Genomic DNA, 15,645 nt, shown 5'->3' with positions numbered 1-15,645 from the left:
GGCATAAATAGCATAAAATCTAAGCTTTAAAACAAACTCCAGTCACAATTAATCTAATATTTTAAAATTTCCACCCAGAAATGAAGGGCTAACTGTGTGTGTGTGTGTGTGTGTGTGTGTGTGTGTGTGTGTGTGTGTGTGTGTGTGTGTGTGTGTGTGTGTGTGTGTGTGTGTGTGTGTGCAGACATATGAATCAGAGTGCAGCTACAGCAGTGAGGAGATGGAGCAGTTTCAGACTGAGGTGAAGCAGCTGCAGACGCAGATGAAACAGCTCAAGGTGAAAACACACCTTTGTTTGTCCCTCTTTGGTCAGTGGTGAGGACTTCCAGCTGTTATGTTTTCTCTTAGTAGCTTTACTTTTACTTTTCTTTGACTGTGTCTCCCTCTGTCCCACAGTGTCTTTTATTATGTCTACTGTCTTGTTTCGTATCTGTCCTGTGGTCTTTACTAAGAATGAAGTCCAACACACTCAGGCTAATTTACCTTAGCTGGCTCGACAAACCCGAAGCCCCAGTTAGAGATGATGAGTATCATGATGATGGTCAGGAGCTGTCTCTGTTAAACTGGGCGTCACACTCTGAGCACACTCACATAAAATGATGCCCATGATCGGCACCTACACGTGTCGCCGTGTATCGATAAAATGGTGACAAAATGATTCAAATTTACAGTGAAATGTATCACTGTGAGTAAGAGCACAGACGATTGCTGCATTGTCCTGGTGGTTTTCTGGCACAGAGCTGTAACAAACATTTTAACTCCAGTGGTGTCGTGGCTGAGTGCGCTCTCAGTGCTCCTGTTTATTATGGCTGCACATTACAGCTCCTTGGAGGACAGGACCAGCTTCACCCCGATCAGACCTGCACACTGTTAGACCTCTGCCTCACCACTACATATTTCAAGTACAACGAGGGCTTCTACAGACAAAAACATGGCTGTGCCATGGGCTCCCCCGTGTCACCTATTGCAGCAACCTTTACATGGAGGAAGTGGAAAGGAAGGCTCTTGGCTCTTTCAAAGGAAGAGTACCCAGCCACTGGTACAGATATGTGGACGACACCTGGGTCAAAATCAAGACACAAGAAGTGGAATCCTTCACTGCGCACATTAACGCTGTGGATAAAAACATCAAGTTCACCAGGGAAGACACAAAGGACGACTGTTTGCCTTTCCTGGACTGCGCCGTGCACATTGAAGAGAACGGCAAACTCAACATCGAAGTTTACCGGAAGCCCACACACACGGACCAGTACCTCCTCTTTGACTCCCATCACCCTCTGGAACACAAACTTGGAGTAATTAGGACCCTACACCACCGGGCAGAACATGTTCCCTCTAAGCCTGAAGGGAACACACCCGAAACCCTGGCTGATTGGGACCCACACCCAGTTTCACACCTTGGCTCAGGCGATTAGAGGATCATCAGGGGGTCCTTTTGTCCCTCTGTGGGGGGAAACTCCCACTAGGTTTATATCTGGGACTCTCCACCATTTGACCTTAGAACTGAAGAAGCTTCTCGGATGAGAGGTGAAACGTCTTCAAGTAACTTAAAGAAGTCCAGACGCTTTTCTTTCCAAGCTCCTTAAATATTCAGAATATTACAGAGGTTAACTATATATGATGTAAACTGTAAAACTTTGTTAATTTCACTATAGAGGATGTACCCTACAATAATATAAAACTCCAACAGTCAAATAATACCATATTTCTAAGCTTTTCAGGGCCGAGTACAATAACCTCAGTTTGATCTGAATTAAGAAGCAGAAAGTTAGCGGCCATCCAGGTCTTTATGTCTTTAAGACATTCCTGCAGTTTAACTCATTGGTGTGTGTTATCTGGCTTCATGCACAGATAGAGCTGGGTGTCATCAGCATAGCAGTGTAAATGTATGCTTGTATAATGTAACAGAACTGGCACTAGCATTTCAGCTGCATTAGTCACAGAGTTAGAACGATGGAAAAAATGGATTTTATTCTGAGCTGATAATAAATGAGTGACATAATTACTGTCGTTGTTCTTATATACTGATGACAGAATGACTGTAAAAGCACTCAGGTTAACTGTTTCTAAAAATCTGCAGTTGAATTCGCTCCGTGCTCTGACAGCCACTTTGGAGAATAAACAGGATGGGAGGAGTCGGAGGAAAGTTCAGGAAACACGAGTTTTCCTCGTCTCAGAGTTGACTCGGCATGGCTAGCTAAACCTGCTTCCTTCAACAGTGCCCAGAAATATGGTTTAATAGGCACATTTACACTCTTAGTCTCAGTCATCTCTTTGGATCATAGACTAGGGCTGGAGCGGGCGTTTTGGTGGCATTTCTTTGGCTACCAAGTGAAGTAGTGAGAATACGTTTTGCAGTTTAAAACTAAACACATAGAATCCTGTTTCCACACTTAGCCAACAAACACACACTCAGTGGGAAAACCACAGACGAAGCCCAACGTCCCAACCTCACCAAGATTTAGCTGCTTTTTCTCCTCACAGTTGTGTGTCTGTCCTCTGAATGGAAAGGTGGGGTCTTTAACAGTCATACAGGAAGCTGCCACTTCATCTGCTGCCTCTCTTGGCAGGTGATGCTGAAGGACATGGAACACAGCAAGAAAACCCTCGAGGAGGAGTTGCAGAAGACCTCAGAGGTCAGAGGCCAGCCTGCAGCCTGTGGAGACGCGCAGTCTCAAGTTACATCTTTATAACTGTGGGATATGAGCGTGGGGTCAAAGTTGAATGGAAATTATTTTTGTAGTGAAACTAATCAAACTGAGTCTGCTGATAATGCCGGCTGTTTTTTAGTTGATGAATGATTAGAAATGGTGTTGTTGTGCAGCTTCTCGATGTCGTAGGACAGTTTAAGTATGAGAACCAAGAATGTAAAGATTTCTCAGCTGGTAAAATGAAATAGCTAATAACATATTCATATGATCATCCTGTTGTATTTAGCAATGTAAAATACGTCTCACTGGCAGCTGAATCATCTGAAAACATGGACGAAGACTGAAGGCAGCGAGTGAATCCTTCTGTCATTTCTCCTAGAAAGCCTGTCTGACTGTAGAGGAGAACACTCGCCTGAAGAGTCGTCTGCAGGCGTCTGAGGCGGTGCATCGGCAGGCCGGCAGTGCTGAGCAGGACTATGAAGAAGTCATCCAGCTGCTGGAGGCTGAGATCAGAGACCTGAAGAGCCAGCTGGCCACCAAGAAGCAAAGACGGGGAGCAGAGTCCATGCAGGTACAATGATGTCAGAGTCGTGGCCCACAGCCTTGTTCAGGGCCACTGACAGGAGAGCAAGAAAACCTCATTTCAGCCTTGAAATTTGGGGAAACATCTGTCTGAACATCTGTCTGTATTTTTAAATGCATCTTCACAGTACTCTACATCTTACACATCCAATATGTTCAGGCATTAGGTCAAAGGTCATTGTACTGTATAGTGATACATGATGCACTCATGCACCCAAAGAGTTGTCTACGTGACACACGTACACAAGCTGAGTGTGTTGGTGTGTTTGTCAGGAGGAGGTGGGCGAGCTGAAGAGGAGGCTGACGACTATCGACTGCCAGCTGAAGAAGTCCGAGCTGAGCAGGAAAACTCTGGAGATCTCCAACAAGAAACTGCTAGGCTTTGCTCAGGTACTGGTGTTCCTTTGGATGCACACAGAGCTGTGAACAGGCAGGAAGCAGACTGAGTCCACTCTGTATACCAGAGTGTTGTATTGGTCTCACAGCTAAACCTCGGTCCGAACTGGGACAGGACAGCGATCCGAAGCTGTTAACATTGCTTCTTCTTCTCAAAGTGTTATCATAGCTTTCTACAGTTGTTTTGCACAACACACTCAATTCAGCCTTAAGTATTAATAAAAATACAAATTCTACAGAGTGTTAATGTGGGGAATATAATCTTATACTGATTGATAAGAACTCAGTTATCAAAGCTGAAGACTGTGTATCTCTAAAATAGAAGCTTTTAACAGGTTCAGGAAAAAGTGCATAAAAATATATGAATAAAAACTGAAACAGCTGAATGAAAGGCTTGAGCGCTGCGTGACGTGGTTAACTGTCAGCATCTACAAAGAGATTCAATATCGTTGAAAAGTGAAGGTGGTGAAGCAGCAAAACAGCTCGCTACACAACTGTAGTCACTGAAGCAGGTGACAGTGTAATCACCACATTCTCGCTGGTTATTTTTCCAACAACTTGTTATAAGAGATGCACACACTTTGATGGAGAGGGGAGCTGACGTCCCCTCTCCATCAAAGCCTTTCTTTGCTAATGTGCTAAAGCTGTTAAATATCCCACGTTAGGGGGAAGACGATCAATAACTGAGCATCCACACAAAACTGCAGAATGGTCTCAGACGTCGGTTCTTCTGATTGTCAAACAAACACACACGTTAGCTTCCGTGATAATAAGGATGCAGTTTGTGCCATCTTTCCCTTTAGTTGTGGTTAATCAACAAGAGTGATGTGCTCGCCACCTGTTTGTATTTCCTGGTCTTCCCTGCAGACACACACACATACAGACTGAAGGTTGTTTGGCAAAAATGCTATTAGTAACTGAGTGCCAGTACAGAAATGATGTCGTCATTCAAACTTATTAACAGCTCAGTGTTTCCCCCAGGACAACATTCAAGTGTAAATGTCAGAGAAAAACACATTATGGGACCCATGTCAGCCACTATGCATGTGATGGTTTAATTTGCAGTTAAGACTATTTAAGCGAACCTGTAGATTTATTAGATGAAGTAGGAAAATGCATAGAGCTGTACATAACTGTTGCATTATTTGACCAAAGGCTTGAGCGTTTCCTTCCATGGTGTGCGGCAGATGATGTGGAGGCTGCATGTGCAGCTCTGAGATTTCCAGATCTGGTCTTTAAATCTAGTGACAGGAAAATAAGCTGATGGAGTCAGTCTGCCCCCAGTGATGGAAGTGTGCTACAGCTCTGTCCACAGCCATAAACCAGCTGCTGCACAGGCTGTTCCACCAACATCTGTCCTAGGAGAATTGGCTGTGGGTGGATGTTTCCTCATATCCATCAGTGATGGTGGAAGGATGCAAGGTGCAGGAACCAGTCAGACACAGGGGTGTGCACAAAGCCATCAGCATAGAAACCAGTTTGAAAAACACAACGAGGGGAAGGTGCAGCCTGTGGCTGATAACACTAATAACTGACGAGGTCCAGCAATCAAGCTCTTCTCTCTGGTTCGCTTCATCCTGACAGCACAGAGAGACCCGGTGTGTGTTACTGCTGCCAGCGCTCGGCCTTACAGCTGTCACATTATCTCTCTTTACAGAACGTCCACAAAGTGCTGACCACGCCCAGCCTATTTGGAGAAGGGGGGTAAGAGAGCGCGACCTTCACCTTACAAGCGCCTTACAGCTTTGCAGTCGAGTTCCTGCTCCAACTGTCCTTCTGCTTGTGTGTCTGTCTATATCAGGAGTAACAGGTCATCTCCTGCCACGGAAAGCCCCGACATCCCATCACCAATTCCTGACCCAGCCTTCCAGCTGGCTGTGGAAGCCAAAGAGCTGGTGGAGGGGGTGTGTACTCTCACAACTGATAAAGGTACAGAGCTCACTAACCCAGAATAAAAAGCCTGAACACTGTGTGCATACAGTACGTGGAAACACCATGTTTGGAAGGAAGGACAAAGGTTCAAACTGCAAACACTTTCAGATAATGTGATGAAAATTAGTTTTCTTTTGCCACGGCTTAAGAATTGATGAACTAATTATGAGCCATCCTTTAGCAAGAACTCTGCTATAATGGCGTCAGTATAAAATATATATACAAAGTCTTTAGTGCCAAATTACTCCACACGCTTCACCTCATACAGTATAACAGACGTGGATGTAACCTGCAGCCTCAAGGCAGTGATATATTAAAGCAGCCAGTGTGCAACCACTGCTGTCCATCGTTCTGCAGCAGATCTGAAGTGGAGCAATGAAACATGGATAATATCTCATCCTTACTCATCAGGCCGATCTGCTGAAGTTCCTTTTTCACAAAGGTAGAGAAAGCAGGGTCCCAGGACATAAAGTGGTGACGATGATTAAAAGCTGTTTCTTTAGAAGCTGAAACTGTTCTGGCTTCATGTTCAGTTCTTTTTAAATACAGCTGAGATTGAAATCCAAGCTGTGACCAAAGCAACACTGTTTCAAATGAGTTACTTTGTGTGTAAGTTTTCAAAAACACGGCTTTGAGGCTTACCTGTGACAGAAGCATCGCAGCACGGGTCAAAGGGAAGCAACAGCTTGTGATTCAGACCTGCAGTGACAGTGTGAGCCACTAGCTGCTGCCCTCACTGCTCACAGCTGAAACAAAGACCTGGTATTTTCCCTACCTCTATTTGTGTTTGCTTTATCCAAAGGGTTGTCTTTCCCGCTCGCAGCAGGCACCACTGCCTCCTATTACCATACTGCTATAGACTCAAGTCTTTCTGTCCACCTCTTCTACAGAACCGGTGAGTGCAGATGCAGCTTCAGCTCCAGATGTCAGTCCTCACCATGTGTGAACAGCACCAAGCCAAAGAGGACTGAGTCCAGACCTGGGCCGGGCAGAGGACCCCCAACGAGCAGCTGACCTCGCCATGCACTTCACCACAGTCCGCAGCAAACACACCATCCTACGACAGGACACGACGACAGCGACAGTTAAACCCTCACTGGGACAGACTGACCACGTTTTAATGCCAAAGCCTGTTTGTGCACATGAAATTAGTGTATTCCCTCCAGTTACTCCAAATGCTCCTCACAGGGCTCAGCAGTGGGATCTGCTGATTCGGTCTCATCCTGTCAGCAGCACATCACATGTACTGAAGTCTCTGTGAGAAGTGCTGCTGCAATTCTCTAGTGTGTTACTCTTACAGCAGGTGGTACAGGTGGAGCTGCATGACCAAGTCCTCCACACACTCCCACAGTGTCACTGCTGTAAACCTTGTTAATACTCTTGCCAACCTCTTTTCTATCCTCACAAACACAAACTCATCTCCACTCCGTAAAAGGAGGACTTGTTACTTGGAAAGCTGATGTGTACAGCGTGTCCCCCTGTGTCAGAAACTCCATGACAAATTAGCTCGTCTGCTCTAACACAACATCTGCCATGCTTCCTTCCCTCGCGCCCTTACTCACACTGTCATGGAAGACAAGAAATGAAGGTTTGAAGGTGCAGCGTGGATCATCTTCATCTCATTGCCTGGTTCATGTTGATGTGTCTCCTGCGTTCAGGAGTAGTGTACCTGTTGCCGTAGCTCCAGCTGTGTAAAACTGTGTTTGGTATTCTGTGTAGGCAGACCTCAGTCTTAGGCTACATGTTGAACATAGATTTGATTTCTACAGACATCTACAACTGCAGTGACAATAATGACATGTCCTTCAACCAGATTGCATCTTTGGTGTGGCCTCATTCTTTCTGTTACTGTTTTATATTAAAGGAATAACTGATGACCGGACTGGTGTCGAGTTCGACTTTTGTTCAGCATCCAGCAAACAGTGCTGCTCACAGGGGGCGATTTCACCACAACTGCTTCCCACAGAAGCCCCTCAAAAAGCAGGAAACCAGAGCTGCTCACAGTTTGTGCACGAGGGTGTTCAGGAAGCGGATACTGACTAATGACGTGACGTTCTAGGGTCATGTGTGGAAATCGTGGTTGCAAATGAGGGGGCTGTCTTGATCTCTGGCTCCTCCTGCAGGCATTTCTAGTTATATTGATGAGTTACCCCTGGGAAGATAAACTAAACACAAACACACAGCACTGTGCTTTCAGTGTGAATCATTTACTTTCATCAATCAACAAAATGCAGTGAATGAACCAAAGAAATCGCATCAGTGTTTGGTGCAACCACCCTTTGCCTTCTTCTAGGTCCACGTGCACAGTTTTTACTCGGCGGGTAGTTTGCTCCAAACATCTCGGAGAACTAAGCACAGATCTTCTTTTGCACAGTGCTGTATGTGCGGATGTTAAGTTAAAAGTACTTGAGCATAGGGGAAAAAGTGTTTATATGAATGAGGCTAGTTGTAAAAAAGTACTCAGAGAAGTCAAACTGAGTGGAAAGGGAGTCCATCTACCATTTAAACCCTCACAGAAAGTCACTGTGGGGCACTTACACAGCACCAGAGACATGTGAGGCAATGACCCAGTGTGTGTGGTTTTGCTTCTTTACTGTCATGTGCAGGCAGGAAAAGGACCCAAAAATACACAGAGGGAGCAATCAGGGAATGGGAAACAGGAGGGAAACACAGCTGGGGCAAATCAGGGCTGACGAGACAAAGGAAGCAAAACCAGACGCATTAACATCAGACACGGACTTTCAAAGTAAAACAGGAAACACAGACTGAACTTACAGACACACAAGCAGGCACTGCAACAGAGGGAACAGAGACGTGGGACCAGGGCGGACACAGACTCTGACTGGACACAGAATAGAGGGAGTATGGAAACCAGAACCTGAGAACAACATAAACACCAAGAAGAGCTGGGGAAAAATAGAAATGCAAAACAGAAACCAGAACCTTCACAAAAATAAACCAAGAGAACACAAATAAAGGGTACAAAACAGAAACCACTGAGTCAACGACCCAGGAACCCTAACATTTACATATTCACAGTGGATTTCACAACAAACAAGATGCGACTGAAAGTAACCAGGACAGGTCCCCACCTTATTCCATGACAACCTGAGCCCCATAAAAACAGTGAGTGCTCATGTTCATATCACTGATTCATTGATACAATTCGCTGTATCAGGGTGTTGTCCTTCAGAAGAGCCCACTGCCATCAGTATAGAAATCTTCCTTCTAGGGATGTTGCTAGGATCAATATTGGGCCTTAACCATGAAATCTTTGGACTGTTCACTGAAGTTGTTTATTGTTGTTATAGTAAAGGATTAGCTCAAGAACAGTGCATAGAGAGCTTCGTGGAATGGGTTTCCATTGCCGAGTTGCTGCATCCACGACTTACATCACCCAGCGTACTGCAAAGTGTGTGTGCTGTAAAGCACCGCCCCGCTGCATTATACAGCAGTGCAGACGTGCTCTCTGCAGTGACCGGTCTGGGTTTGGTGGTTACCAGGAGACTGTGCTTATCGGACTGCATTGTGCGAACTGTTAACTTTGGTGAATGAGGAATTCTGATGTGATGTTTTGTTTCAGGCGTGGGCTCGCCCCCTTAGTTTCAGTGAAAGGAACTCTTCAGCATGCCAAGACATTTTGGACAATTTCATGCTCATGATTTGTGGGAACAGTTTGGGAATCGCTCCTTCCTGCTACAACATAACTACACACAAGTGCACAAAGCACTTCTATTAAGACATCAATGAGTGAGTTCGGACATGACCGGCTCTCACAGAGTCCTGACAGAACACCTTTGGGATCATTTAGTGCTAAATAGGCCTCCTCATCTAACATCAGAGTCTGACCTCACACATGTGCTTCTGGGAAAAAGATCAGAAACACACACACAAACACACTCCTAAATCTTGTGGAAAGTCTTCCAATAAGAGTTGAAGCTGGTATAGCTGCAAAGGTTGGGCCAACGTCCTGTTAAACCCTGATGTCACTCAGGTTTGTGTGTGTGAAGGAAGAAGAGCGAACACTTTTGGCATTGTAGTCAGTGTTGGGAAGGTTACTTTTAAAATGTATTCCACTACAGATTACAGATTACATGCCCCAAAATGTATTCTGTAACATATTCCGTTACGTTACTCAATGAGAGTAACGTATTCTGAATACTTTGGATTACTTAATATATTATCATGCTTTTTACAGCTACATGAATGTGCTATTCATGTGATTTATTACTGTTACTGAAGGTCTGCGGCTCCGAACCGTAGTAAAGGGACCTCTGACTAATACGTCGGGTTCGTGTCGGGCTCGTAGCTGAAAACTAGCTTTACTTTGTTGTGTGGGTCAAGTTTGCAGCGAGAGACAGAGAGAGGCGTTGAAAGGCTGCTGCAACGGGACTTATTGTTTCGGAGGAAAACAGGAACACAGCGTACAGTCGAGTCTTAATAGTGTACTTACTCTTCTTGGCTGCAGTGGTTATTATTATATTTACATGCTTCCAGCTCCCGTTTCTGCTCGATGACAGCTCGTACTTTTCCTTTTTCTCCCTCGCTCACTGACACATCACGGGTATGACAGTCCATCCTCCCTACAGCACGGACTACACTGCCCATCAGGCTACATGCTTTAGGGCGATGCCTGTAACACTCTGCCTATTAGCTCAGCACAACAACATCAACAACAACAAAAAGGCGCTCTCTCACCCAGGAAACACACAGTCAGAGAGGCGGCACCCTGTAACCATGGCAACTGTAACGCTGCCGCCTGGAACAACAGAACGTGTGACAGGTTGCAGGACTACTGCATATAAAACTGTTCAGTTAATACTAATTCATATCAGTTGATATAAGGACGAAAATAATGTAAATATGGTAAGAGAATGGTTAAGAGTTTATTATTTTTTATTATTAACACTGATTATAGTGTACCTGCAAATACAGTATAGAAGGCACAATCAAACTTTGTACAATTTCAGTGAATGTGAAAGTGAATATTGCGTGAGAGCACCTTTATTCTTCAGCACAGTCTGAACTCTCTGAGGCAGCTTTGTCATTCAAGTATCTTCAGGAACAGTTCTCCAGACTTCTCGAAGGACATTCAAAGCTCTTCTTTGGATGTTTCTGCTTTTAGTTCTGTTCTCTATCAAGATGATCCCAGACTGCTTTAATAGTGTTGAGGTCTGGGCTCTAGGGAGGCCAATCCATGACTGATATTGTTCTATCCAGGTATGCGTTTACTGCACTGGCAGTGTATCTGCGAGCGCTGCCATCCTGAAATTCATTCATTTGGACAAGATCTCCAACAAACCCTGACAACTCACCTTGCTCATTACCACCTCATGTTGACAATGATTTGAACTGGGACGTGAAAAAAAAGTGAAAAGGGATAAAGACTCGGGTGGCATGGTGGTTAGCACTGTTGCCTCACAGCAAGAAGGTCCTGGGTTCCCGTTCCTGTTATACATGACTTTTAGGACCTTCAAGCCTGTAGTTATATTCTTTATCAGTTGGAGCCCCCCGCATTCTTCTTCTTCTTTGGTGCAACCCTATAAATACAGTGCACCCCTTTGGCCTCTCCCCGCTTCTACAATTCCCCTGTGGGAGAGGTGGGTGTCATTTCTTTCCAGACACCGTACAACACACATATAATGTATATTTAGCCACTGTGGATAGCACTATGCCTGATCTGTTCTCTGCGGGGAGTAATGTGACTTTTGGTTTGGGGAGGGGTCATCAGATTGCTCCAAGGTGTTTTGGGAGGGGTAGGCCAGCAGTATTGGTGCCCGCATGGATGGGCAGCTAGCTCCACACCAACTGCTTGCAAATGGCAAACACACACCCAAGCTGTCACTACTGACATGTTGAGCAGCTTGATTACTGATTTAGCAAAGCAAATTGGGGAAAATATCACGTCCTCCCTTAACTCCATGCACCACCCAGCCACGGTCTCCCCAGAATGTGCCCTCTAGCTGCAATGACCAGTAGTGATGTGTCGGTCGCGAACGAAACGGCTCTTAGAGCCGACTCTTTGAAGTGAACGATGCAAGCCATGGTTTTTTTTTCCCTTTCTCTCACCCTCTCTCACCCTTTTTTCCGCTTCACTCTGCACGCGAGCCTTGTGCTTTGCGCTGGGCAGAGGGGGGAAGGGCGGTAGTTACACTCACAGTAGCACAGGAACAGAGCGGGAGGGAGAGAGGAACTCAAAGGTGCACTCCTCAGCTGTGCGATGCTGGCACATCCTGATTTTGAGAGGCCATTCATCCTTTCAACTGATGCTTCCATGGATGGGCTGGGTGCTGTCTTATCCCAGGTGCCAGCTGGTGAGGAGAGAGCAAGACCTATAGCCTTTGCTAGTAAGTCTCTCAGCCGCAGCCAGGCCAAATACCCAGCACACCTGCTTGAATTTTTGGCTCTGAAGTGGGCTGTGTGCGATAAGTTCAGCCACTGGCTCAAGGGTCACCAGTTCACTGTCTGGACTGATAACAATCCTCTCACATACATTCTGACTAAGCCAAAGCTGGATGCCTGTGAACAGCGTTGGGTCTCTAAGCTTGCACCATACTGCTTTGAGATCAAATATGTTCCTGGAAAGCTGAACATCGTGGCAGACACCCTGAGCAGGGAACCGTTTGTGAGGCCGTTGGCCCAGCGCCTCCTGTCGGAGCCATACTTTGAGCTGCTAGAGCAAGTCAGTGATGTGAAAGATGCCAGTGTCCAAGATGGCTTCTGTTTGACCTGTCAGCCTCAGTCGATACACAGTGCTCCACCATCTGCTGTGCTCGATGTGTCTCTGTCAACTGATCACGTCTCTTCTATCATGTCCTCCCTCTGTGAGTGGGAGTCTGCTTCTCACCAGCGCTGCTCACCTGACCTCCATTAGTCCACCTGACTGTGATGTCTCTCATGTGATGGCTCGTCAGTGTTTCTTCTGGTATGATATGGAGAAGGATGTGTGCAATCATGTGAGAAATTGATATCCCATGCTGATCTCCTGGAAGAGAGATCCTGTGATCTCCAGAGTAGCCTGCTATGTTGACCGTAAGCGCAGGCCCTCCTGACATGAGCGCTATCACGAGAACCAACATACATTGCAGCTTCTAAAACAATGGGATAAGCTCACATTCCTCAATGGTGTCCTCTACAGAGTTGTGAGGGACCCACTGACCAAACACAAGAGATTCCAGTTTGTGGTACCTGACTCCTTAAAACAAATGGTGCTGTCTGGCATACATGACAACGCTGGTCATCAAAGTCAACCTCGCACACTCTCCTTGGCTCGTCAGCGTTTCTTCTGGTATGATATGGAGAAGGATGTGTGCAATCATGTGAGACCCCAACAAGACCCCAGAGCCAGCAGCTAGGGCCCTGTTGGAAAGCATTAAGACCTGTGCTCCACTGCAACTTGTAATAATAATAATAATAATACATTTTATTTATAGGCGCCTTTCAGACCCTCAAGGTCACCTTACAGTAACACGTAAACAATACCATAAAAAACATAAGAATAATGTATATATAGCAAACATGGTAGATAAAATTTAGACATAAACAGCCATAAAAGTATGAAAGCAAATATAAAAACTGAGCAAGGTAAAAATGGCCTAAGACAGATCTGTTGTATGCAGTTCTAAACAGATGGGTTTTGAGTAGTGAGTTAAAAGTGGTGAGACAGTGTGTGGTCCGTAGAGCAAGTGGAAGTGCATCCAAAGTCTCGGGGCAGAACAACTAAAGGCTCTGAGTCCCGTGGTAGTCAGGCGAGCAGGTGGAACTGACAGAAGGGAAGCTGAAGAAGAGCGGAGTGTACGAAGGGGCGAGGATGTGTGGAGAAGATCGGATAGATATGGAGGAGCGAGGTTATGAAGCGCTTTGAAAGTGAGAAGCAGGATCTTGAAATTGACACGGAGGTGAACTGGGAGCCAATGGAGCTGTTTAAGAACTGGTGTTATATGTTCAGTGGATCTAGTTCTGGAAATAATACGAGCAGCTGTGTTTTGAACCAACTGCAGTTTATGGAGGGATTTATGAGGTAGATTTGTGTAGATTGACTTCTGGTCAGCTGAGGACAGCAACAACAAGTCTGTGGATGTCCTTGTAATCACTGACCACGTCACAAAATTAGCACATGCATTCCAATGCCAGGATCAGACAGCTAAGAGAGTTGCTAAAAAGCTTTGGGACCAGGGACCAGGGAGCTAGTTTTGAGAGCGAGCTGCTTGCAGAGCTTCTGGTTTTGGGTGGCGTTGCCAAATCTCACACTTCACCATACCACCCCATGGGTAATGGTGCCACAGAGAGATTTAATCGCACCCTTGGAAACATGTTACGGTCCCTCCCCCCCAGATCTAAGCAGAAATGGCCGCAGATGATACAGTCCATGACGTTTGTGTATAACTGTACAGCACACGAGACCACCGGCTGTGCACCTTTCTACTTGATGTTTGGGAGGGTCCCAAGGTTGCCAGCTGACTTCATGTTTCGGGATGTCCTTCATGATGACAACATTTGTGACTATGATACCTATGTCAAGTCACTGATGGATGACCTGCGTTCTGCCATGCTCTAAGCCCAGGAACTCAGCACAATGGAGCAGAGACACCAGTCTGACCAGTACAACAGAAAGGTGAAGGGTCTGCCTCTTTCACTGGGAGACCAGGTGTTGTTGGCAAACAAGGGAGTCAGAATGAAAAGGAAGCTCCCTGACAAATGGGAACCTGTTGTGTACACGGTAGTCGACTTGGATCCTGCTCTTCATATCTGCTGTATCAGAGACAGACAAGGTGCATCGCAACCTGCTCCTTCAAGTTAACTTTTTGCCCTTGGACACAACTTTGAATGACGACGCTGCACATCCTGCTGTGAGCGTTGTCAGTGGCCCCCTTGAGTCTGACCTGGATGGGTCTGTGACATCTCTTGGGGACACAGGAGCTGTACCTCCGGCCACCCATACTGTCGATACCGTCTACAGCATTGGCAAGAGTGATGACCGCACACTATCATGGATTCTTCTTCTTCTTTGGTGCAACCCTATAAATACAGTGCACCCCTTTGGCCTCTCCCCGCTTCTACAATTCCCCTGTGGGAGAGGTGGGTGTCATTTCTTTCCAGACACCGTACAACACACATATAATGTATATTTAGCCACCCTGATGTTTCTGATTGTGTGTCTTTAGTTCAATTATTGTCATCATTGTGCCTGACTTTGCTAGATGCTGTAAATGTAAATGTGTAGTACGTGTGTGCCACATATGTGTTATAGGCACAGTTAATGCTAGCGTGAATAGATAATTCTTGCTAGCTTGGGAGTTGTGGTGGGTGGAGCTAACCCTCTTCCCTACTTTGCATTTGGTTGTAGGAGCTGGAGTGGGCAAGTTAATTACTTTGTCTTTCTTTCTTTTACCGTTCTGTCAGTGCGCCCCAGGGCAGCTGTGGCTACAACTGTAGCTGCCTCCACCAGTGTGTGAATGTGTGTGTGAATGGGTGGATGACTGGGTGTGTGAAGCGCTTTGGGGTCCCTAGGAGGGACTAGTAGAAGCGCTATACAAATACAGGCCATTTACCATTCATTATCAGGTATGTCGGATTTCGTGTTGGTGTTTTTTTTAATCTTGTGTCAAATGTAAGTTTGTACTTTATGTTTAATGTAAAAAAATAAATGCAGGCCCTTTTCTACAATTCCCCTGTAGGAGAGCAGCTGGAGTGGGCAAGTTAATAACTTGGAGGTCTTTATTTCGTTTACCTTTCTTTATCAGACACAACGCAGGAACACTGGTTACATTAGCCCTGCCACAGACTGGTGACCTGTCCAGGGTGTACCCTGCGTCTTGCCCAGCTGGGATAGGCTCCAGTGCCCCCTGTGACCCTGAAAAGGATGGATGGAGGGAAGAAACACTCTTTTTGCCCAAAGACTTTGAAATAATAATAATATTAATAATAACATATCAAAAAGCTTCTAATGACGCTCCTGTACATCTGAAACAGCTTTGTGCTGATGTGCAGTGAGCCATCGCCCAGAACCAAACCAGTTCGTGGCTCTATCTTCGTTAGAGGAGCCCACAGCATCGCGGACACAAGCCAATATGGCGGCGTTAAA

At 45.8% G+C, this 15,645-nt stretch overlaps 1 protein-coding gene and 1 long non-coding RNA gene across 4 annotated transcripts in view; one reads left to right on the top strand and one right to left on the bottom strand.

Moving 5' to 3' along the window:
* LOC146670780 (syntaxin-binding protein 4) overlaps positions 1-7,437 on the top strand; it is a 59,212-nt gene extending 51,775 nt beyond the window's left edge. For 2 of the 3 annotated variants that reach the window (XM_085402867.1, XM_085402865.1), the window contains 7 exons: positions 185-277; positions 2,571-2,636; positions 3,031-3,222; positions 3,507-3,623; positions 5,287-5,333; positions 5,431-5,558; positions 6,452-7,437. In XM_085402867.1, coding sequence (XP_085258993.1) covers positions 185-277; positions 2,571-2,636; positions 3,031-3,222; positions 3,507-3,623; positions 5,287-5,333; positions 5,431-5,558; positions 6,452-6,507 — 699 coding nt within the window. In that variant the 3' untranslated portion in view covers positions 6,508-7,437. The remainder of the gene's footprint in view (positions 1-184; positions 278-2,570; positions 2,637-3,030; positions 3,223-3,506; positions 3,624-5,286; positions 5,334-5,430; positions 5,559-6,451) is intronic. The other variant, XM_085402866.1, reaches the window with a different exon arrangement.
* LOC146670765 (uncharacterized) overlaps positions 1-15,645 on the bottom strand; it is a 428,660-nt gene that overhangs the window by 96,358 nt on the left and 316,657 nt on the right. The window lies entirely within an intron of this gene.

Source organism: Rhamphochromis longiceps, linkage group LG4, assembly GCF_057381845.1.
Source record: "Rhamphochromis longiceps isolate RC_006_pf linkage group LG4, R_longiceps_female_GT1.1, whole genome shotgun sequence".
NCBI lineage: Eukaryota > Metazoa > Chordata > Actinopteri > Cichliformes > Cichlidae > Rhamphochromis > Rhamphochromis longiceps.
This window is presented reverse-complemented; position numbering and strand designations above follow the sequence as displayed.